General features: G+C 42.4%; 1 protein-coding gene across 6 annotated transcripts in view; it reads left to right on the plus strand.

Annotated features, from left to right (window-relative positions):
- The window catches only part of LYN (LYN proto-oncogene, Src family tyrosine kinase), a 115,179-nt gene that overhangs the window by 74,241 nt on the left and 18,889 nt on the right, over window positions 1-22,049 (plus strand). For all 6 annotated transcript variants that reach the window (XM_025477765.3, XM_025477766.3, XM_049103775.1 and 3 more), the window contains exons 9-10: window positions 2,588-2,770; window positions 4,743-4,819. In XM_025477765.3, coding sequence (XP_025333550.1) covers window positions 2,588-2,770; window positions 4,743-4,819 — 260 coding nt within the window. The remainder of the gene's footprint in view (window positions 1-2,587; window positions 2,771-4,742; window positions 4,820-22,049) is intronic.

Consider the following 22,049-nt stretch of genomic DNA (forward strand, 5'->3'; position numbering starts at 1 on the left):
TAAATGGGATTGTTTTCTTAATTTCTCTTTCTGCTATTTCATTTTAGTGTATCAAGATACAACAGATTTCTATATATTAACTTTGTATCCTGTGACTTTACTGAATTCACTTATTAGATATATTCGTGTAACCGAATACTGTGTGTAAACCTTTAAACAAATTGATAATGAATCTTTGCTTTAATTTTTAAAAATTTTTAATTTTTTTATCATGATGAGTATACTCACCTATTTCACCCATTTCCTCATCCCCCTCCTCTCTGCTAACCATCAGTTTGTTCTCTATAGTTAAGAATCTATTTCTTAGTTTCTCTCTCTCTCTCTCTCTCTCTTTTTTTCCTTTGTTTGTTTTGTTTCTTAAATTCCACATATGAGTGAAATCATATGGAATTTATCTTTCTCTGACTTATTAAGCTTAGCATTATACTCCCAAGCTCCATCCATGCTGTTGCAAATGGCAAGATTTCATTCTTTTTATGACTGAATAGTATTCCATTGCGTATATATATCATGTCTTATTTATCCGTTAATCTATTGATGGACACTTGGGCTGCTTCCATAGTTTGACTATTTTAAATAATGCTGCTGTAAACATAGGGGTGCATGTATTTCTTTGAATTAGTGTTATTGTATTTTGAGAGTAAATACCCAGTAGTGCAATTCCTGGATCATGGTGGAAAATCAATTCAATATATTTTATTCCATTATTTTCTGTAGGTTGTGGCTTTTGAAAATACCTACTTCAATATTTTGTCACCTTTTTATTACTGTCTTATCCATACGTTCTAACACTTACTTTACTATATATATAAAGTAAATATATATATATTTATAAGTATATATATATATATAAATATATATATATTGCATTTTTCATTTTTCTGTATAACACAGCAAGCTACTATTAGGTACAAATCAAAGTGAAATATAAAAGGAAAAGTTAGTGTTAGTAATCAGAATAAAAATTATTAACTATGGTTGACTATTAGCTGTAAACTAATACTTGTCCATGGGAGGTATGGAAACAGAGACATAATTTCTTTTTAAAAAATTCCTTTTGTAAAGAAAGATACATATTCATTCACAAAATTAATCAAAATGGAAAAGAACAAAAGAAAGTAAAAGTCATTGCAAATTCTACCACTCAGAAATGTTTCATTGAACACGCTTCCGGTCATCTCTGTATTCTGTACTTATACAAATAATTATGTGATCTAACAAAGAGACCAGACACTATATAGCACCATTTTGCGGGGCAGGTAAAAACAAACAAACAAACAAACAAACAAAAGAAACAAGCTGTAATACACAAGTAGAGCAACTCGCAGAGAGTTTCAGGGTGGCAACCTACTGCCACTCCTTCCTCACCTTTTTCTTGCACTTTCAAGAGAAGTACAGAAAGGGTGATGGGCACTGAGGGGGGCACTTGATGGGATGAGCACTGGGTGTTATGCTATATGTTGGTAAATTAAACTCCAATAAAAAAAATAAATAAATTCAGCTAAATAAAAATAATTGCAAAAAAAAACCCCAAAAAAAAAACAGAAAGAGAGGAAGGGAAAAGGGAAAGTGATTATCTCTATTTCTTCTTTGTCAAACTATTGAGAAGAGGCTGCCTCAGGAGAAAATCAGGCTCAGAAGTGAGCACATCATTGGGGCAGGTTCCAGAAAAAGGTGCCTTGAGGAAACTGTATTAAGAAGTCAGTATTTCCCAAAGTGCATTCCTCAGGGTGTGAAAAGGTACATGACAGTGTGTCCTGTGGTCAAGAAAATGTGGGAAATGCTGAGGTCAGCCAAGCCCGACAGGTTTCTTCACTGTGGGACTCTGAATGCTTCTGCTGCATCTCCTGGGCCCGGGAAGGGGTTGGCAGGCAGTGGTTCCCAAACATTTCAGTACAGAAGCCTTTGCTCATGGAGAGTCACCCAAGTCCAGTTCTCTTTGAAAACTTGGGGAAAGTCTTATCTGACTCTAGTATGTTGTACTTTAGAGTTAGTGTATATAAGCAGTTTTTAGAGGTGCAAACCTTTTTTTTTTCTGACTACAAAAATAATAAATATTCATAGTAGAAAATTTGATAGTTAAAGGTATCATGAACACAGTTGAAATAACTCTAATTGTGCTATTGGAGATGGCCAGGATTTGGCATATTTTAGTATTTTCTTCCAGGTTTGCATGTGAGTGTGTGTGTGAGTGTGTGTGGTGTGGTGTGTGTGTGTGTGTGTGTGTGTGTGGTATGTGTAAGAGTATACCTTAGTATGCATTTTTTTGTTTTGGTTTTTGATAAAGAACATTTTATTCATTAGAGGAAAATCTCTGACCCCATGATGGAGTTCATATAGAGGTTTTCTCAAAAATAATGCTTGATGAAAGCTTTTTTGATTTTGGAATAATTTTAGATTTTTTGTAATGATGGTACAAAGAATTCTCACACACTCAACCTCTCACACACTCAACCTCACCTAACATTAACACTGTCTAGAGTTTTATATAAGTTTTTTCTATCTATAACTAAATTTTCTTCTCACTGCATAAAGTTTTTGGTTTTCAGTTGGATAAAACATGCCCTCTCTTCTGCTTTCTTTCTAGGTTACTATAACAATAGTACCAAAGTGGCTGTAAAAACCCTGAAACCAGGCACTATGTCTGTGCAAGCATTCCTGGAGGAAGCAAACCTCATGAAGACCCTTCAACATGACAAGCTGGTGAGGCTGTATGCCGTGGTCACCAGAGAGGAGCCTATCTACATCATCACCGAGTACATGGCCAAGGGTGAGCACCACCCCCCAAACCCCAAGTTTTTGAAAGGCTTAAAGTTCCAAAATGTTCACAGAATGTTCGAATAATTTTAATTTTAAAACAGCATGGTCACTACTGAAAAATCAGAAAATATGAGGCAACAAAGCATTTTCATAAACCACCTCACCAGAAATATACGTGTTATGTTTATTATAGAAATAATATATACTCTATTTCCCCTGCATTTGTCTTCTTATTCGTATTAGCCATAAGAATAGCATGCAATAAAATATTTGTCCCAAAAATACATATTTCAAATAAGAGTATTTTTGTTACATATTTAAAATGAGAGTTCTCAAAATCCTAAAACGTGATCATTTTCCTCTCTAGCATTATCTAAATGTTCAGGGTGTCACTTAAAATGTGAACATTTTTTAAATTGTCAGAGGTTAGATTCTTCTGTAATCAGAATCACTGAACAAGAAGTGTCCAACACCACGTTTTTCTCCCACCCATATTACCTTCAGATAACAGGGTTTAAATTCCTTGAATTCCTTCCTCTAGGTCAGTGAGCAATACTAAGAAACCACTAAATAGCTCTTTGAAAATCTTCAGAAGGAGTAAAGGAATGAAAAGAAAGAAACATAAACAATAATAGCAAGTTAACAATCATCTCATGCATTATGGAGATCATAGTGTGATGTCACAGCTGAATAGATTAGAAAGATGAATATTACATTTTTTAATTTAATATATGTCAGTATTTCAGAATATCAGTTCCTCAGAGTCCTTCCAAAAGAGGATGTTGTTTAAAAACAAAAAACAAAACAACTAGCCTCTGTGGCTTAGGTTGCTATAACCCAGAAAGCAGACTCAGGATCAGACACTTTGTAGGAGTTCAGTAAATACTTGTTGAATTAAGCAGCTAATAGTATTCTGAATAAAAAATGTAAATATGAGTTTCTCCTCATAATAGTACTTAGCCTTTTTTTTTAGATTTTTAAAGAATTATTTATTCATGAGAGACACAGAAGCAGAGACATAGGCAGAGGGAGAAGCAGGCTCCCCACGGGAGCCTGGTGTGGGACTCCATCCCAGGACCCCAGCATCAGGACCAGAGCCAAAGGCAGACGCTCAACCACTGAGCCACCCAGGTGCCCTAGAATTTAGCCTTTATTAAGGATTTACTCCGTACCAGATTGTTCTTGATGCTTTCCCTGGGTAAGCTCCCTTAATCTTCTTAGCAATCTGAGGGCTAAGCACCATTGTTCTGTGTTGTGGGCGAAGTAGCAGGACATTTATTGAGTGCTTACCTCCCGCTAAGCACCGTGTGGCACATTCTTTAAATCTATCCCCACAGGGCCTCTGATAATAGCTAGTAGGACATGCCCACTTTATAGAGACTAAGATGTTACAGGGAAGTAACTTGCCTAAGGTTGACTCTTTAAATTCTAGGAGAAAAGCAGGTCTTGTTTTAGAGATGAAGCCATAGGAAGTAGGAGGGTTCATCGACACACTTTCTCTTAGGTGCAAAGCACAGTGTGTTCATCAGACACTCACTGAGCACCTGCGGCATGCGCTGCCTCTGTGTTTTTGCTGGACACACAGATAGGAGCGAGCCTAGCCCAGTGTCTGCTCCAGGCAGGCCTGCTGGGATGACTTGCTGCTTTCTGGTTCTGAGCAGCTCTGAGGATCAGACAGCTGCAGCAAGTGGACTGTGGCAGCAGGTGCTAAGTGCTCTGGAATGCACTGTTCTCAGACACCCAGAGCTAGAAAAATACACTGTCCACCGTCACCCTTTCTTACCCAACCCACACACTACATTTTGCATCAGGTCGAAGGTAACTGGGTTTGACCAACTTCAGGAAAGGGCACTGCGGCCATACAGAACTGCCAAGGTGATCATTTTGTGGGTCCCCCTGCTGATAGTAATGATCCTTTGACTTGTTTGGCTTTTGGTCTCGTGTGTTTGAACTACACTGACTAGTTCCTCCTCTATCAACAGGCAGTTTGCTGGATTTCCTGAAGAGCGATGAGGGGGGGAAAGTGCTGCTTCCAAAGCTAATTGACTTTTCTGCCCAGGTGACGTATTAAAAATCAGGGTGCATGTAAGTTCGCGAAGACCTCCCTGCTTCAGAGTCACGAAGTTCCAGGGAGAAGGCATTTTTGTTGGATGTTTCCCAGTAGTGGTTCTGAGAAAAAGGCCTTCCAAAGTGCACTTCCTTGGAGACAGTAATGGGTGCTTCACACCGAAGTCATCTGTGTGTGTGTGTGTCGAGCTCTGACTTGGATGTCAGCTGCCCTAAAACATGTCAGCCTCTTATACTGGGGTTCACACCTGCTAAGGGCTCTTCACACTTAGCAATGTTTACACCTGCACGAGCTATAGAAACAATGCAGCAGAAGTGGTCACTTTGTGCCACATCTTGGAGATGCAATATCATGTGGTCTGAGCACAGCACATTCGAAGTGATGCATGCGTGATATTGGAGTTACTAACCTAAGGTTCAGATGCTTTTAAGTACCTAGTGTTCTTGAAAACAGAGGAACTATATTCTTTTCTTTATCTATCCCCTTCCGATCCTTCCTGATGGATATGCCTTTAGGGTTCTAAGAAATACCCATGTAATGTATAATATTTCTAGAACTAGCCAAAAAGTTGAGAATTTGATTACTTTGGAATCACACGTTTCCTGAAGTGCATTTAAGGACAGAGGGAAGTTACCCAGAAACCCAGCAATGTACCTGGTGTGCCAGGGAAATATGCATTGGAACAATGCCAGCTACTGACTATTAATAGTCTAATTGTATCTCCTAGTCATCCTTGATAATTTGCTTGTTGTGTTTCTTGATACTGGCCATGGGTAGTTCATGTGGGAACGGCCATGTGCCATAAAGCCTGAAGCAGCAGAAGAGATTTCTAGAAGTTCCAGGAAAGGGTCACCTTTATGATCTTCATTTCTTACTCCCACTTCTACCCTGAGACTCTCTTTAAGTTGGGAACTTGAGGTGGCCTTCTTGGGAAGATGAGATCAAAGGAATGCATTAGTATGCAGGTAACATACTAAGGTGGGGTCAGAACACATATTCTACAGCAGAGCATTGTGGGCAGAGCTGGTGTTCAATATTCAAACACTAGCGTAGTGTGGCGCCTGGCTTGTGGCTCTGACTCAATAGCCAGAACCACTCGGGAAGTCTTTTGCCTCTTTGGGTTAGTTTGTCCACCCATCAAATGGGAATGGGGATTCCTATTTTCAGGAGATGTTGAGGTCTAATCTAATCACAGATTGCCATGAACATAAGCACTTCAGAGCCTCTTGGTGGAAGCTGAGAGAATCTTCGGGATGACTGTCCCCATTGTTCTGGCAAAGGTGTGTGATGACGTCATCTATCAGCCCCCATCTCATCTACCCAAACTTAACAAGCTTTAGTAGGTTCCTTATCTGAATCAGAAATTTAAAGATGATCTGGAATCCCAATATCTAGTATGGAATGAAGTAAGATCGCTATGGTAGAAACTGGGAGAAGAGAAAGAGTCCAACAGCCCTGACTTTACTCAGACTCTCTACCCTGGCCCCTGAGAGGCTCTATGGACTCCAGGGTTTCCAGGACTACAGTTTGAAAACCACTGCTCTGCAGTAAGAAGAATGATTACTTGGAGGGATGTAGCTCTAGATCCTATGTAGATAGGGAGTCAGAAAGTGGAGAAAACGGAAATCGATGAACTTGCGTCACACTTGACATTGATAGGCCATCGAGGCCCTCGATCTGGGCAGTGATTTTGGCATCCCATGTAGATGAGACACTTGAGTATAATGAAGGTTTTTTGCACCCACTTCTCAGTAAGGGAAGGGGACTGACAGGGATATGGAAAAGTGGGGCCTGTGGCCTAGAGGACTAAGTGGTCATAGTTCAAGTAGAGCTGAGGGTCTGATCTCTGTGTGCCTACAGTTCTCTAGGGTTACATAAGATCTACAATTATATGGAAATTATGCACATCAGGGTATATACTGTACCTAGAGAAGGACTTTATGTTGTCACATTGGTATTTTTTATTTGATTTTGTCCGACATACCTTATAAAACCTTATCTCAACATAGTCAAAGTTTTTAAGGTCTGACTCAGCGTCTCTGTATCTGTTCTTTAACTTTGTAAATTCATACTGTTGCTAAAAAAGGTAACTTTTTCTAACTTAAAAATGAGTTGGGGGAAAAAGTTGCTCTCTTTGTATTTCTGAAGGAAGATTATCCTGGAGCCTGGCATTGACCATCACTTTCAAATTGTAGATTCCAGTTGGCTTCAATTGACTCCTCTTGTCAACTGTGATGGGGCTGAAACCCCCTGCCCCTGGTGAGAGGAGGGGCCCAGGATAATCGAGGCCACCGCCAAACCAGTATTCCAAATCCAACTCCTGCTAGTTAAAGTCTTGTTTCCCTGCCCAGGGTTTCTTGCCCAGCAGTGACCACTGGGTTGAACTGGTGAGACATCTAGTCTAAGTGCATGGATGGTAAGTGTCAGCGGGAGAGTCAGCAGGTCAACATCACCCAGAATGTCACTCGGCATGTGATTTTTCACAAAATTCTTTTTTTGTAACCACATAGGATCTCCTTTTGAGTTCATCTTTGTTCATGGTGCAAACTTCACCCAGACTCTTTCCCAAGCCTTTGCTCCAGGAGACCCATTTCCTTCTGAGACCACATGCTGCCCCACCTTTGACTATCATCTGCTTCATTTGCTTGTGACTTTTCTTGTTATGATATCGATAGCATGGGAAGAAGTCCTGAACCTTGCCATCAAGGAATGGGGTCTGCACGCCTCACTTTCAGTCTGAAACCATGTACCTGATGCATTGGCACAACGCACCTGATGTGCGTTCCCACTGTGATACTGTCGATTCGTTTTGTGCCTGGCACTGCCAACACTCCTCTGAAATTCTCTTTATATACAAAAAGTGGTCTCTGAATTTTTTCCCCTTCTCCTCTCCATCCTGTGCCACCAGTTAGCTCTGTCACTTCTCCATAGTGAGTAAGAAGAGAATAATAAATATTAATAAAGCTGGCCCAAGGTGTTAGAAGAGACCTGGTGCCCACATACTTCATAATCCATCCTTTCTATACCTTCTTTCCTTGACTCTTTAGAGTGGACAGAGAGTAAAGCCGGAGATACAGGTAAGTCTATATTTGACTCTCAACAAGGGCAGGCAGTAGTGTGTACTTTGTTCTGTTAGCATTGTTAATAGCAAAGAGCACAAGAGGGTATAATGAAATTCAGCTGTTTTTCACAAAGAGAGGTTGAGAATGAAAGAAACCAGCTTACTTAATCTGTCTCAGAAGGATGAAGGAACAGGGGTGAGGGACAGCACTGGGACTTTTCCCACAGCTTCTCACCAGTCTCTTCTTCCCTCTCCTCACAATCTACTTCCCCAAGTTCTGCTTTCCCCTCACCATCCTCCTCTTACACCAGTCAAGACAGGAAGTGGGTGAGGGTGCATGACAGCCTCTCGGTTCATGTGAGAGCTGATTTCATCACTTCCTGTCTCAGGATGAGTCCTAAAAAGCTCTTTTGAGCCCAAGTGTGATTTATGCCTTGCAGCCTGTCTCTTGGCTCACTGGCCTTCCTCTGCATTTAATGGAGAGGGAGAAATCCCAATTAAAGTAGCTCTCCCAGTGCTTTCCCTCTTGTATGAAATGAAGCGATGCTCTGCTCTTTGTGCTAACATTGGAAAATTACCCCTTTGCGGAAGAAGTTTGGTGCCTTCAGAGCAGAGACTACATAATTCCCTCCCAGCCTTTGCCGCCTGTGAGAGGAGAAAAATGAACTTGAAATGACAAGGATTGGCATTTGTGAGAACTCCCTTGCATGGAAGTGGAATCGGTATCTTAGCCTTGTACAACTTAGAGGACAGACGTTGAGAAATTCACAGTTGCAAGATGGTGGCCAGAGAAATCCTCTTGGGATTCAGGACAAGTAAACCAGAGCGTGTCTGGCTTTTTGGTGGCAACATCGCTGAAGGGCAAATATTACCAAAAACGAAATGGACAATTGTGTATGAGTAAAACTGCAGTAGAAACAGAAAAGTCAAAGTTAGTGTTACATTCATGGCAACAAGTACCCTTTTTTTAACTCCTTCCAGTTGATAAAGCCTTTCTACGTCCATTTTCTAGTTTGAGCCCAGAAAGCATTTATATCATAATTTACTGCATTTTATAATTGAAGAAGTGACCTTGGGTTTGTCCAAGGTAACAGAGCAAGTGGCTAGAAGTGCTGGACTTGGTCCTGAGTCTTCTGACTTTAGATAACGTCTTTCCTCTGCATTGTCTCACACTTGCATTCCAAGATCAGAGTTGCTCTTAAGATCGTTTTGTACCTGACACATCGCTGATAATGCATGTTTACCCCTTAATGGATTTTGCTTATCAGAATTGATGATATCCAGCAATTCCCCCCTCCAAAAAAAAATCTCTATTGCCAGACAGATATTTCTTTCTTTTTTTTTTTTTAAGACTTTATTTATTTATTCATGAGAGAGAGAGAAAGAGGCAGAGCAGACATAGGCAGAGGGAGGAGCAGGCTCCATGCAGGGAACCCGATGTGGGACTTGATCCCGGGACTCCAGGATCATGCCCTGGGCCAAAGGCAGGCGCTAAACCGCTGAGCCACCCAGGGACCCCTAGATCTTTTTTTCACATAGTGATTATGCTCAGCCATATTATGCCCAACGCCCCATCCATGACATTTAAGCCACATTTTATTTTTTTATTTTTTTTAAGCCACATTTTAAATTGGAATTTGGTAAACTGAGGAAGGCCAGAAATCTGTCTGTGTAATTCTCAACCTTTTTGAGTAAGAAGGCCAATTGCCATTTAACTACCCCCTCATTTGAGTATCTGCTGACTGAGAAAACAAGACAAAGACTGGGAATCTCTTGCAGTAACTCTAGGTTGGGACCCACTCATCTCTCGGTGGTAAATGAGTGTCTGGAGGGAACTTGCTGCAAAGTCTCTAGAGTATTTGCCAATATCGTCAGGTAATGTGTCTCCTCATTCTACCTCTTTGTAAAGAACGTAAAAGATAAGTTAGGTTCTTATTCTGCAACTCATGGCTACCCAGCCCCCCTTCCCCCACCATGATATAATGAAGCAACTACTTTATTTTCTAAACCTTTATTAATCTACCCTTGATTGATAGTGTCTTCCCATTTAATTTACTTAAACTGGAGGAGGAATTGCATGGAGATATTGAATCAGATCCAGTGGCAAGGGAAAACCTCAGACTTGGTATGCCCTGTGTCCAGGAGGCCAGATCTCCTTTCCACTCCATATTTGGTCTCACTTCTTTACCCCAGAATTCTCACACATTACTCTGCATGGAGGCCCCACATTGCCAACTCTTCTTTCAAGCATGGAAGCCTCCTCAGAGGGGGAAAAGGCTGGCACAGAAGAGATAATTAATTCTACAAAATAATCTGAGTGGCACGCTACGCTGGCTGGGGTGTGTGGTAGTCACCCAGGATGCATTACGAAGGAACCATGGCAGGGAACATAAATCCCAATATAAAATATGGAGATGGTGGCTAACTCTTTGTACAGAATATGAGAAACATCACTCTCATTTTGTAAACTGAGCTATTGATGATGTTAATAGTGGGGAAGGCATTGAGCTGAGGCCTGGAAAACCTACTCCTGCCTGGGAACAATCATTTCAGGGGCCTAGTCCTCATCTGTAAAATCAGAGAGACAGGTTAGGTTTCCCACAGCATGATGTTTCAACTCTAAAACACCACGACTAAGAAAATCTACCAAGAATATCTATGTGAATCATTATTTGAAAGTGTCATTAATGATTTTGGGTGTGTTCAGATGACACTGATATAAGACCTTGATATATTGCTGTAAATAAAGGAATATGAATGTTTCACAGGGCTACAGTACCCGGGCGGCAGGAGTGTAGATGGTCTCTATCTGTTTTGCATAGTGAGTTTTATGTCTGAGACTTCAACTTTGACTATGAAAACTTGCAAAATGGGCAAATGAAACTAAAGGTACCGTCAGAATTGCAAAACTGGATCATATGCAGTTTCCTTCTGAAAAAGTTGAAAGAATGGGAAACTGTCATTTAAAAATAGTATCAAATGAGAACTCTCTTTTTCCCCACTTTGGTAGGTGGGGGTGGGGCTGTTTAGCGGGCTTAGGCAGAGGAACCATGACTGGCTGTTTAAAATAGCAGAGAGGGCAGACGATGTTATTCTTGTTTCAATTTTGATTGGAAAACTTTCTAGCAGCCGTCCAAAGCTTTAAGCTAATGTAAAGGGGAGGAGGTGGTACTTCTGGTCTGCATGCCAGATCTTCCTCTTATCTCAATATTATTTTGTCCTGGGGGTGGCAGTTTCTGGTCGGTGCTACTGTAAGTCACAAAAATAATTTCCTCTTTAGGGACTTATCATGGAAGCCTACAAGGCCACAATTAAATAAAAGTAGTTCAGCAGTAGACAGAGTTTATTACCAGCTGCTCACAATTTTAAAATGTAGATGGGAGCACCTTGAAAGGAGTAGCAGAGTGTGAATTCCAGTTGATCTTTGTCCAAAGCCCGTGGCTTGCTTTCCCCATGTTCCACTCACTCTCTTGAGACACTGCCCTCTTTTTCACCCACAAACGTGTACAGAGCACAGCTTGGTAGATAAGTAACAGCAGTAGATGGCACGCTAGGAATACGGCAGGGCCTTTCTGCTACGGGTGCTTTGGGCTACTTGCATAGCATAACCCCGGGGGGGCCAGGTGGCAGGAACAGGTAGGCTTCCTGGAGGGGGTGACCTTAAGAGCCAGGGTTAGCCCTGCTAGCCTGAGAGAGTTGGAGGTAAGGAGGAGTCTTGGATGGAAGTTGGTGCATAAGGACACAGAAAAGAGGCACAAGGGGGTACAAATTTGGTATGTGGGAAGAATAGGAGGGGGGACACAACCCTCTTGAATTACATCGGAACAACAGTTCCTTGTTTCATAGATGACTCTGAGGGGCACCTGGGTAGCTCAGTGGTTGAGGGTCTGCCTTCAGCTCAGGTCATGATCCTGGGGTCGTGGGATCGAGTCCCAATCAGGTTTCTCACAAGGAGCCTGCTTCTCCCTCTGCCTATGTCTCTGCCTCTCTCTGTGTCTCTCTCATGAATAAATAAGTAAAATCTAAGGTAGATAGGGAACATAGATAGATGATAGAGGACTCTGAAAAGATGTATTTGAGAAAGACAAAAGAGGCTTCTACTCAGCAAATGGCCTCCCAGGAGTTCCAGGTCTACCCTTTGCATTTGATTTTACCTTCGGGTGGTTGGTGAGCACTGTTTGTATTTACTATGATACGTGTGCCTCCGCTCTCACACCCTCACTCCCTGGCAAATATCCTTTCAATGGGGATTTGATGACTTCCCAGGGAGAATGGGTGAAGAGGGCAGAGCCCCGGGGGAAGGACGGAGGCTAGCCAGGGGGTGCCAGGAGCCTCGTCTGGGGAGACAGCCTGTAAGGAGGAGGTGGGCACTTGCATCGGAGTTTTGCAGCAAGGAGGTCCCTGGAGAACGTGGCTGGACCTGTCAGTGCAGCGGTTCAGATGGGAGCGCAGCGCCTGGCCTCGTCGCCCTTCTCTGTCCCTGGCTGTCCTCCCCGGCTCCCAGTTCTTGAATCTTTTCCTTTATCTGTACGACTTCCTCTCTAGACCTGGTTGGCTCTTCTTCACCCTCCGCCTCTCCTCCCAGTCCTCCCTCACCACTCCCTGGCCGCACTCTTAAATAACTGATTGCTGTCATTACTTAAAGGCAATTGGATAGTCCTTACTTTCAAAAGTAAGTTCATACTGATTTTTTTTCCTATGAAGGAAAAAAAAAAGGAAAGAAAATTACTTAAAGAGAGACTTTTCAATGATCTTTAAAACAAATATGCTTGTGTCGTTTTCTGCAGAAAAAAAGAACTTTCTTCCCTTGTCTTTGGAACCTTAAGACTGTTATATTGCTCATGAGGTTTGGTAAAATGTAAAAATTGTTTTAAATCGAATCACCAAACGTCACCCCCAATTTAGTAAGTCTGTTGTCTTCAGGGTTTATTCTGAGGTCAGTTTGGTGCCTGGAGTGCGTTTCCCCGGTGTCACTGTGGTAACTTTGCAGCCTCGGGCCAGCATGGCAGAGGCCTGCTTTGGTGTCCTCCATGAGGGGTATTGAGTTATCTGATCCCCCTGGTGCAGCTTGGCAGCCAGACTGAGGGTCCTGCCCGAGGAACCAGGGATGCCACAGGGCTGCCAGAGGGCAGCCAAGCCGCAGATGCCACCATGAGGCCTCACCCCTCTTTATGGGGACACCCCTTTCTGGGAAGCCCCTTGCTTCTCCCCCACCCTCTGCAACCCCCAGAGCTCCTGCCCTAGAGCAGCAGCCAGGGCCAAGGAGGTCATAGAGTCCCCAGGCTATGGGCCTGTAAGGACCTCCCAGCCTGGCTTCCTCCCACCATCCCCCTGCCTCCACTCCAGGGGCAGCTCCTCAAGCCTCCCTTCTTTCCACCCCCTGCCCTGATAGACAGCTGGTCAACCAACTCTCTCGTTCCTTCTTCTGAAATATATCTCCCTTGACCCACTCACCGTCAGGTCTCATCTGAACAATGGTGGCTGGTTGCCTCTTAACTGTGCTGCTGGGCTGGGCGGGTGGAAATTCGGGGCTCCCAGTTACACGTGACTTTCGGGTAAACAAGGAGTCATGTTCTAGTAGCAGTGTCCCCTTTGTAATTTACCCGGCAACCTGTTCGTAGGGTCTCCCTGCCTTCCTCCTCCCACACTGCATGGAGTAGGTGGGGCCGATGAGATAAATGTATTTGTGCTTTTTTTAAAAATTGTGGTCAAATATACATAACATAAAATATACCATGTTAACCATTTTTAAGTGTGCAGTTCAGTGGCAAGAAGTACATCCACACTGTTCTGCGACTGTTCCCAATATCCAGCTCCAGAACTTTTCCATCTTCCCAAACTGGAAGTCCCCACCTGTTGAGCCTCAACTCCCCATTGCCACCTCTCCCTGGCCTCCCGGCCACCACCCCTTCCTTCCTTCTTTGTCCTTGTGAAGTAGACCGTCTGAAGTATCTCACCATTAGGGGGACTTTGCATACCTGCTTAGCACCTTTAATGGATTCCCATCCCATTTACAATATGTCCTGATGGCCTATGAGTACAACTTCCCGGCATCCTGCCTTCTTCCCATCAGGAGCCAACCAGGCTCTGTGCCATCTTGGTCCCTCTCCTGAGCCCACCCCTGGAAGCCACCCCTTCTGTTCCATGCCTCACTGCCCTTATGTTCGAGGACGTTTCCCCCAACCATCTGTCCTAAAACTATTCCATCCCAAGCCCTTGCTCACTCCATTCTTCTCTACCTTGGCCTCCTGTTAGTTTCTTTCATAACGCTTACTGCAACTTGAATATTTTGATAAGTTCTTGTTTACCTTTGTATCCCTAGCACTTAGTGCCGTGTAAACAGTAGGTGCTCAATAATATTTGTTGAATGACTAGATGGACCAAAGTGCAGACTGCCTATATTCAGTTTAAGACAATAAATTCTTTATTCTCTGCTTCATAAGCTCTGAAAGAGTGTTTAGAAGAGTACACATTCTGGGTCACTCTTCAGGTGTATTTACCCATAAAGTATTTTCCAGATACATTTATTCTTCCTCTTCCCCCAAGTGTGTTTACATTCCTGCACAAAACTTACCTTGTTGGTCTAAATAGAAGTGAGAAAAGAAGGAGGAAGTAGAATACAAGTATCTGGGCCTTTATACAAAGACAAAGAGCTGCTTTGTTTCTCCTCGTGGTCAGTGGAACAGAGGATGCCAGGAGGAAGGAGAAATGATAAGCGAAACACTTAACACCAAAGCGAGTTGTGGATGCATTTAACTTGGGGAGGGGGGAATACTGAGCAAGTTTTTCATCCTATTGTGTCCTTCAGATCTTTTGGCTCCTTTCCCTGGGGTTGGGGAGAGCCCTGTCTCTGTGCCTGTACCAGCAGCCAGTGGAGGTGAGAATGCTGGAATTCAAGGGGTGGTGGGGCTGGCTGATTCTTCTTCCAGTGTCAAGATTATTTCCAGCTCTTGTTAAGAATTCTAGGCACCTCTCCTCCCGTGTCTAGAACAGGATTTTCTGGGCAACGCTTTTTGTTACAGAAGCGACTACTTGCATGTTTGTTAACAAAGATCATTTTCGTACCTCCTACCTATGGAAGATCCAGACCTTCGATCTCCCTGCTCCCCCCTCCCCTGCGAGGAACCCCAGCTTTGAAGTCCACCCTCCCTCCCCGTTATAGCTGTTCCCGAATCTCTGGACACTTGTCACTGCCTTGCTTCACTGCTTTCTCCCTCCAGCCTCTGGACACCCTGAAGTTGTTTGTAGAGACCTTCAGACTCAGGCCTGTTTCTTGTCTTCCTCTCCTCCAGGACTGTCCTCTGTCCTCCATTGCCCCACGAAGGCCACTCCATGCTGAGGACCACCCCTCCACAAGTCCCAGCCGGTCCACCAGCCCCCATCTGTCTTGCCCACCTCCTCCCGCCGGCCCCACCCTGGGACTCCACCTCCAACCATAGCTTCCCAGCCCTTTCAGCCCACGGAACGATGCACTGTTCCCACGTTCCACCTGCCTCGTGCTTTTCTTCTGGCCTGGCCTGGCTTCTGCAGACTCCCTTGGGCCCCTGGCGCTGCCGAGACTCACTGGCTTTCCGCACTTCTGATTCCAAGCCAGTCACGGAGGCTACACAGCTGTTGGTCACCTCCTTCTTCTCCTCCACCCCCAAGCCTTACCTCCTTCTCCTTCTCTCCCTTGGTGAATGTCCTTGCCATCTCTTTTGCTAGCAGCAGGAAGCCACCCCGCACTCCCTCCTTCCTGGTGTGACAGCACCCTGCATTGTGTACCAGGTCCCATCTCCTGTTGCCATTTCAAGACACTCTTCTAGAAATTCTACATTAGCATTTTCCCCTCATTTCTGGGCCATTCTCAAAGGAATTATAACAAGTTCTCCCTTTCCTCCATCTCTCTTTCCACCTACCTCCACCTCAATTTTTCTCCTCCTCCCCCCTTTTTAAAATATTTTATTTATTTATTTGACAGAGAGAGAGAGAGCACAAGCAGAGGGAGGAGCAGAGGGAGAGGGAGAAGCAGGCTCCTCTCTTAGCAGGGAGCCTGATTTGAGGCTCAATCCCAGGACTCTGAGATCATGACTTGAGCTGAAGGCAGATGCTCAACCGACTGAGCCACCCAGGTACCCCAAAACTCAAGTTTTTAAAAGTATTTTGTTGGAGTTGAATTATAGCACATGTGGCCGTATATTTTCTCCAGCTCTCAGCTGACATGGGGTATGTCTGTTTGCTGATGTGCTCTCTTCTCTCTGCCCCATGAGGAAGTAAACTCCACAGGTAGGGACTATGTTTATTGCCCACAGGCCCAGGCTCCTAGCGGGCAGGCTGGACTCCGTGTAAATAAATAGAAGATGGTCCTTGGGCTAATGGAAGACCCTGCCTCAGAACGACATTGATCTTCAGTCTTTTAATGTGCTAAGTGTGTCCTCTGGGTGTGGCATCCTAGTGAAGCTACAAGTGATTGGACACTCAACACCTCCAGCTGCTTTATGTTAACTTGTGGCATATACATGTATGATACGATGATATAAATGTGAATGTGTACTTAGTAAATAATCCTGGAGGTCTTTTAGGGTTCATATAGCACAAAACAAGTATTCATGCTCTGGGATATTCTGAGAAAATGTGATCTGTATCAGATCTCACTTGTTTTTAAGTAGACTTTTTTTTTCTTATTAGAAGTCAATGCGTACTTATGATAGAATTATTGAAAAAATGGTATTCAGAACCTAGCATTCTTTTTTTTTTTTAATTTTTTTTATTTATTTATTTATGATAGGCACACAGTGAGAGAGAGAGAGGCAGAGACACAGGCAGAGGGAGAAGCAGGCTCCATGCACCGGGAGCCTGATGTGGGATTTGATCCCGGGTCTCCAGGATCGCGCCCTGGGCCAAAGGCAGGCGCCAAACCGCTGTGCCACCCAGGGATCCCAGAACCTAGCATTCTGTTATAAGCATTTTGTGTGTTCTTATGCTATATTTCAGTTTTATTTTATGATTTTTTAAGTATAATATTTATAATGGATTGAAAAAGAAAAGGTGAATTATACTATAGCTTAGAAACTAAAACCCTCTTACCCCAATTTCTTGGTCCCAATTTTAACAATCCTAAGGCATATTTCCAGGTTCCAGCATAGGTTATGGTCATTCCTCCCCACCCCCCATGGAAATACACGATACGTATTCTGCAATTCTATAGCTTAACATATCTGGGCTATTTTTCATATCAGTGGAGAATGATCCTCCTCATTCTTTTAAAGCTACTTATTTCTGCTCCTGTGTAGCTGTCCTGTGATTCATTTAACCATTGCCTTATTGATGGACATTTATGTTATTTTCTAGGGATTTTTTGGTTTGGTTTAGTTTTTACTGTAAGAAACAGTATATAGTGAAGACCCTTCTCTACATGTTTGTTTATTTGTGAAAGTGTGTGTAAATGATAAATTGTGGGGGCACCTGGGTAGCTTAGTAGATTAAACATCTGCCTTTGGCTCAGGTCATGATACCAGGGTCCTGGGATCAAGCCCTGCACAGGGCTTCCTGCTCAACAGAGAACCTGCTTCTCCCTCTCCCGCTCCTTCTACTTGTGCTCTCTCTCTGTCAAGTAAATACATAATATCTTTAATAAATAAATAAATAAATGATAAATTGTAGGTTGTAGATCTACCAAAATAGTGTATACATTTTAAATTTTGATAGTTATTCCTGAAAGTCTTTCTAAAAAATGAGAGTACCTTTTGCTTCATCCCCTTGCCCAAACTGGGTATTGTTAACATTCTCTAATCCAATCTGACAGATTTAGGATTCATTATTATATCTATACTTATTTAATGTAGATGAGGTCAGACATCTTTTTCTATATTTATCTTTTGCAGTTGATTTTTCTGGGAACTCTTTCATTAAACTTTTACTCACTTTTTTCAATTAGCTCATCACCATCCATTTTATTTATTTCTAATTACACATTAGGTTTGTATCGTATGTGCTGTTCTGTATGTATTGAACTGAATATTATAATTTTTCATTTTATTAAAAGTCTTTCATAAACGTATACGTCTTTACAATATAATATTCTATCCTTATGATTACATCATGATTTTCTAACATTCTCTAATAGATCAACCTATGAAGAATCTCTACTTCTTCACTAATACAAAAAGCAATACAAAACATTCCCGTGAACAAACCTTTACTTATTTTATTTCCTTACTTTAGAACCCCTGCCACCAGTAGCCAGATAACAAGATCAAAATATGGATGTTTGTACGTCTCTCGACATTCACAACTTGTTTTCACCAAGCAAAATTTGGCATTGAGTAGAGTGAGTTGTTTCTCAATTTGAGACTCTCTGGGGTTGGTTCACATTCTGCCTCAGAGACAATCCGTATTCAAGCTCAGAAAAAGGAGTCATTGGTTTTTTCTCTTTTCCTGCCTCACTAGGGTAAGTCATGAACTATTTGCTTCTTTGTCTTTTCAAAGCAGGAACATGGCTCATTAGCCACAGATGAAGGGATAGTTCATTTAGATCATAGTGGCAGCAGCGAAATTGATGTAGAAGAGAGGACAGTAGGCAGAGGAGATATTGAATCCCCAAGTGTCATTTATTCACTGCCCTGTCCTGAGTGTACAGAAGTAGAGAGTCTTTTTCAAGACGAGGAGGGTGGGGGAGTCTTTGGCAGATCATTGCTTTACACTCCCGGGCAGTTGGTGTAAGGGAGCAAGCTCGTCATGCTGAGTGCAGGCAGAGTCCGGAAGTTAGCTTCTGCCAAGGTTGGTGGCAGCCACTCAGCAAAAGGGAGCCGGCTCGCTGAAGGCTGCCAGCTGGCAGGTCTTGGGCTGCACTTCCATCCTGTGCCGGCAGCTTCCCGCCACTTGTCCCTTGGCTCTAAAGGATCAGCTCTCCTGTTTGTCATTTCACTATTTGGAAGCAAATCTGGATTTTGGACTTTCTATTATTAATAATAGTATAGTAATGAGACTAATAATAGCCTTGCATCAAGCATTTTTCCATTCTCCTTTTCAATCTCATCTGGATGTTACCAGGTTGATACTGTTATTATCACTATTTTGCAAAGTGGAAAACTTGAGGCTTCTGGAAGATACTCACCTCATTTTCTATAAAACCAAACGGCGTCATTCTGAAGTTTCTGATCCCTAGTCACAACAGTCGAACTATGTCCTGAGGCAGGATCGATAATCCTTCTACTTCCTGCTGATCCCTAGTTAGGTATTCACATCATGGTCAGGTTTATCTGAGGTTGGACAGAGGAGCTGTCGAAGGGGTAGAAGTGATGTGGGAGGAGCTTTGTCTGCCTCCCAGTTTGGTCTGGTCCCGCTCAGGTGTGCAAGTGGGTGCTCCCATCTGGTGTGCCACCATGAGCTGCCACACATCGCCTTGATTGGAAGTTGCCTTGCATAGGTGGGGGGTGGGGGAGTGATGAGTGCTATGCTGACTGCTCTCCCTACAGCAAAGAGCCTTCGCTAGGTGCTCATCCTGCTTTCCTACACTGGGAGGCTTCCAGTAGTTATATGTGTATGTTGGGGGTGGGGGTGTAAAATATTCAGAACATGAAATTCACCATTTTGATCACTTTTAGGTGCACAGTTCAATGGTAATAAGTACATTCATGCTGTTGGGCAATCATTACCACCGTCCATCTCCAGAACTTTTTTCATCTTGCAAAAATAAAACTATATCCATTAAACAACTCTCCATTCTCCCTCCCACCAGCCTTTTACAATCACTTTTCTTCTTTCTGTCCCTATGAATTTGACTACTCTTAGTACACAATATGAGTGGAATGGTACAGTATTTGCCCTTTTGTGACTGGTTTATGTCACTTAACATCATGTCCTCAATTTTCATCCATGTGTCAAAATTTCATTCCTTGGAAGTCTAAGTAACATTGTATGTATAGATTACATTTTGTTTATCCATTCATTCATCAGTGGACATATAGGTTGCTTCCACTTTTTGACTATTGTAAAAACAAAAGAAAAACTATTGCTACTATGAACAGGGGTGTACAGGTATCTGTTATATATTATACAAACATCTGCTTTTAATTTGGGGGTGGATTATACCCAGAAGTGAAATTGATGGATCACAGGGTAATTCTGTGTTTGTATGGTAATTTCTTTTAAGAATACCCATTCTGTCTTCATATGGTTGCACCATTTTACATTCTCAACAGCAGTGCACAAAGGTTCCAATTTCTCCATATTCTCACCAACACTTGTTATTTTGTTTTTTTGTTTTTTCTTTTGCTTGTTTGTTTGTCTTTATAATAGCCATCCTAATGCATGTGACGTAGCCCAACAAGTTTTCAGAACATCTATGGGAATTAGTTGAAAAATTTGTCTTCCTTTTTTGCTACAGATGTGAATCTCCTTTATGGAAACCTACTGATTTGAATATGATATTCAGTGACATTGTGAATGTCTCCCTGAGACAATCTTGCATACTGTTGGATGGATTAAATTTTGACCAGTCATAGGAACCTCACCAGCCCTAAGTTTGCGTATGCCAAACTGCCCTCATCTTTGAGCTTTGAAGGTAGTCTGACAGACTGTACAAACTTGGCCACTTTTTAAATTATATTGTTTTTCTATTTCTATTTCTCCCTCCTTTTACCTGCCTGTGAGCATTCCACTGTTTGTACCTCTTTGTAAAGGAAGAAGCCAGTCTGGATGAATGGTTAAGAGCACAGGTGGTGGAACCAGCCAGGCTTGGGTTCAAATCCAATTTTATCCAGGAAAACATTACCTTCTCTAAGACTCAGCTTCCTCATCTTCACCACAAATACTGCCTGCCTCATAGGCTTGTTTTAAGGATTATCAATGCCTACCCAGGTGCCTGGGCAGAGTACGCAGCCAATGCATGGTAGCTATAATCATCACCATCATCACCGTCATCAAAGTAATACCATTCACTACTTCTTAGCAATTTCGCTTGGAAAAGGAGAGTAAAGAAAAACATTATAATAACCAAATAAAGCTAAAACAACATTTCTGAAAAATTTTCATCCCAAAGCAGAGCAAGGAATGAGCTCTCTCTTCCATCCCTTCCTCTACCAAATTACAGGCTGAAGAGTGTAGGACTCCAGAATGGAAAGATCAATGAATATTAATAGAAAAGTGTTTCTACAGAAGCTATCAAGTGCTTTAAAACAAATACTGTCATATTTGGAGTACAGAGATGAGTTCTTACTTAAGCTTTCTTTTCAGAAGTTCCCCATTGTCTTTGCATTCTGCTTTTCTGTTGTCATTAAATGGTCTTTAGGTCAGTTAAGATTAACTCTGGGGGTTTGTTGTTATAAAAGGCTCTTCACACTGACTGTAGATTTTACCCAATTGCCACTCATTTGTTCCATTCCAACTTACTAATATTATCATTATTTCACATGCTTCCTAGGACTTTTGAAAGTAATTAGTTATTTGAATTCTATTTTTCCAGAGTGTAGGAAGGAAATACATATCTAAAGAATGAAGTTATCGATGCCTAACAGGACAGGTAAAGCTATAAGAAAACCAGATTTTTATTCTTTTCCTGCCTTTTGGCACTTTTCTTGTTTAATTTCTCTCGTCGCTTGTCTAGATGACAAATGTTTTCCAACCAGCCAATTCTAAGACAGGTTGTATTTTCAGTTCCAGATTCTCATTTAGGCTGGAATTTCCTGGGGTAGATTTTAGCTTTGCTTGAGAGATCTCATTGAGTCCCTCAATTAGGTTCCTTTCATTCCTTTATTCCCTCCATCATCTGACTCAAATGTAGGCTTCTTCTCATTAAAATAAAAAATAACTCACTGAGCAAGATAGCTTGTTATTTGCCAAATTCTCAGACAAGTGATAGTAATTAGGATGAATACAGGAGCACCAGAGCAAGACTTCCAGAGCAAGGCAGTCCACACAAACATTTTGTTATTTGTCCAAAGTGTCACTCAGATTCTCTGGTGAAAGCAGCCCAGTGTGTGTGCCAAGCAAACCATCCATAGAGCACAGGCCTGGGGAGGGTCTGCTGAAGGCTCAGAGCATCTGAATGGGGGAGAACCTGCTGGAAGCTTGGGTGTACTTACTGTGTGGGATGCTGGGTTAACATGTTTCTGATTGGGCTTCTGAAAAAAAAAAAAAACAAACAGAAAAAGATGAGTGACCTCTGTGGTCGTTGCTAAC

The sequence above is a fragment of the Canis lupus genome, chromosome 29 (genome assembly GCF_003254725.2).
Source record: "Canis lupus dingo isolate Sandy chromosome 29, ASM325472v2, whole genome shotgun sequence".
In the NCBI taxonomy this organism is placed as follows: Eukaryota; Metazoa; Chordata; class Mammalia; order Carnivora; family Canidae; genus Canis; species Canis lupus.